The 2081-nt window shown below is 56.7% G+C and overlaps 1 protein-coding gene across 1 annotated transcript in view; it reads right to left on the bottom strand.

The window, feature by feature from the left end:
- Positions 1 to 298: 298 nt before the first annotated feature.
- Positions 299 to 2081, bottom strand: part of DNMT1 (DNA (cytosine-5-)-methyltransferase 1) — a gene marked incomplete at both ends in the record, with an annotated part of 7236 nt that continues 5453 nt past the window's right edge. The window contains 3 exons of the mRNA XM_009576187.1: positions 299 to 491; positions 1030 to 1251; positions 1856 to 2029. Coding sequence (XP_009574482.1) covers positions 299 to 491; positions 1030 to 1251; positions 1856 to 2029 — 589 coding nt within the window. The remainder of the gene's footprint in view (positions 492 to 1029; positions 1252 to 1855; positions 2030 to 2081) is intronic.

Below are 2081 nucleotides of genomic sequence, written 5' to 3'. Positions count from 1 at the left end.
AGGGACGTGGTTTAGTGGTGGAGTTGGCAATGCTGGATTAACAGTTGGACTCGATGATCTTAAAGATCTTTTCCAACCTAAACGATTCTACGATTAAAGCTTCCTTTGCATCTGAGACTTAGTCCCCAGGAGGTTGCAACGAGCTACAAATCCTCGCTCTGCACGACAGCTCCTCTGTGCAAAACACCCCCGGAGAGGGCAGGACAGCCCGCGCCGACAGGCAGAGGTCGATGCGCCTGCTCTGCTCAGTCCCCGAGGGCTCGGCACAGCCAGACCCCTCAAACCCCGGCTCCCTCACCTCCAAGAAGTAGAAGCGGTCGAGCCCACCGGCGGAGTAGTCCTGGATGCTCTCCGTCAGATCCTCCCCGTACACCACCGTGCAACGGCCCTGCACGGCGCGGAAGTCGACCGTCGTCTCCTCGTCGCTCCAGTACAGGAGGTTGATGTCTGCATGGTAGCTGGCTTTCATGGATTTGTGCGTGTTCTCAGGTCTGCAGGGAAAAAGCACCTGGATCGGGGAAATGTTTTTGGCAACATCCTCACGCTGGTCCAGCCTCCGACACTCGCACCACTCCGTCTCCCCAAGAGAGAGGAGGGTTTATCTCCTCTTAAGAGCAGGGAGGGGGAATTGGCACCGGAGCTGGTAAGCTAATTTAAAGGCAAAGACATCTGAAGCGAGAAGAGCTGTTAGGCTCGAAACACACAGAGTCTGAGCGTCAGCACGTTCCTCTCCCGCTGCCAAGGCTCTTCGCACACATCCCTCCGTGGTGCGAGGGAGATGACTAAGAGCCTGCAAATGTTTGGGTAAACACCCACGCCCTGGGACGGCTCGGCTCAGCACCAGGTCTGAGCCCAGACCGCCGCCGCGGCAGCAAGTCCCTTTGAGCAGTGACCACGTCACGGTGCTCGAGGCGACCTGGCTCCGGAGCAACCTTGAGCTGATGGTGCAGAGCTTTTCCCAGCGCCCGAGATCTCGGGGGGCGGGGGGCTCTGCACCCCCATAACGCAGACCCCAGCAGCTCCGCTCACCTGTAAAACTTGCAGATGCGCAGCTTGATGTCGGCCTCGTTGGGTTTGCCGTTGCTGCGGATATTGCAGAAGATCTCTTTGATGCGGCCCACGCGGTAAGGGTCGGGAGCATCCAGGTTGCTGCCCTTGATGTATTCTGAGTACTTGCGGTAGTGCTCCGGGTGCAGCTCCTCATCCACCGCCTCCTTTTTGGGGCGCTTGGCTGGGCTGGCGGGTTTCATGCTGGGGAAAAGGGGAGGGAAGGAGGTTGGGGTATCCCTTTCCCCTTAAAAAAAAAAACATAGCACAGAGCATCCTCCTCCCATGTCTCTGTCTAGCCTGCCTCCTTCCTCCTCTTCTGCTCTCCTTGGTGCAGGGTGGGCACCAAGCCTCCTGCTCCGCAGCAGAGGGGTTTTACAGCCAGACCATCACATCACGGCTGCAAACCAAGGTGCCCACACGTTGCTGCCCCAGCCCTCTTCCCAAAGAGGTTTGCCATTTCTCCTCCCGTAATTACAGGCAGCAGGCAGGGTCTTGTTTCACCTTTCATCTACCCAGGCTCGCTCTTTTGAAGAAAAAGCGACGCACAAAAGGATTCCGATTCATCTGCCAAAACACAGCAGCTCGGCGATGGGGATTGTCTGATCAGAGAGAAGTCGCTCAGTTTAATGTCGGGAGGTGAAATTGGGGTTCTAATCTTTAGTTCTAAGTTAAGCTTTTGGAAATTAGGGGGATAGGTGCTTCGTTTACAGGTGGGATTCGCTACCCGGAGACTATGTCCTCTGCTACCAAAAGCTTGACCAAAGAGCATCCTGAGAAGTGCTTACAGCCCCCTGCAAGCACCAACCTGAAGGAAAAGGCTTCTGGCAGGAGGTAGACACCATCTCCCACCCTGTACTGCACTCCGTTCTTGGTGGCCATGGCGTAGAACATCTTCCCATCCCCTTCTTCCAGAGGCTCAGCCACTTTGGGTATCTCCTTGTGCCTTACCTCGTCCAGGCGCGTGCAGCTCATGCAGAACCTGCAGGAAAGGAGGAGAGCAGAGCGCGGTGATGGGGACCCTGCCAAGGCCG

The sequence above is a fragment of the Fulmarus glacialis genome, unplaced genomic scaffold (assembly GCF_000690835.1).
Source record: "Fulmarus glacialis isolate BGI_N327 unplaced genomic scaffold, ASM69083v1 scaffold18714, whole genome shotgun sequence".
NCBI lineage: Eukaryota > Metazoa > Chordata > Aves > Procellariiformes > Procellariidae > Fulmarus > Fulmarus glacialis.
The sequence above is the reverse complement of the archived record's forward strand: the minus strand, read 5'-3'. Positions and strand labels throughout refer to the sequence as shown.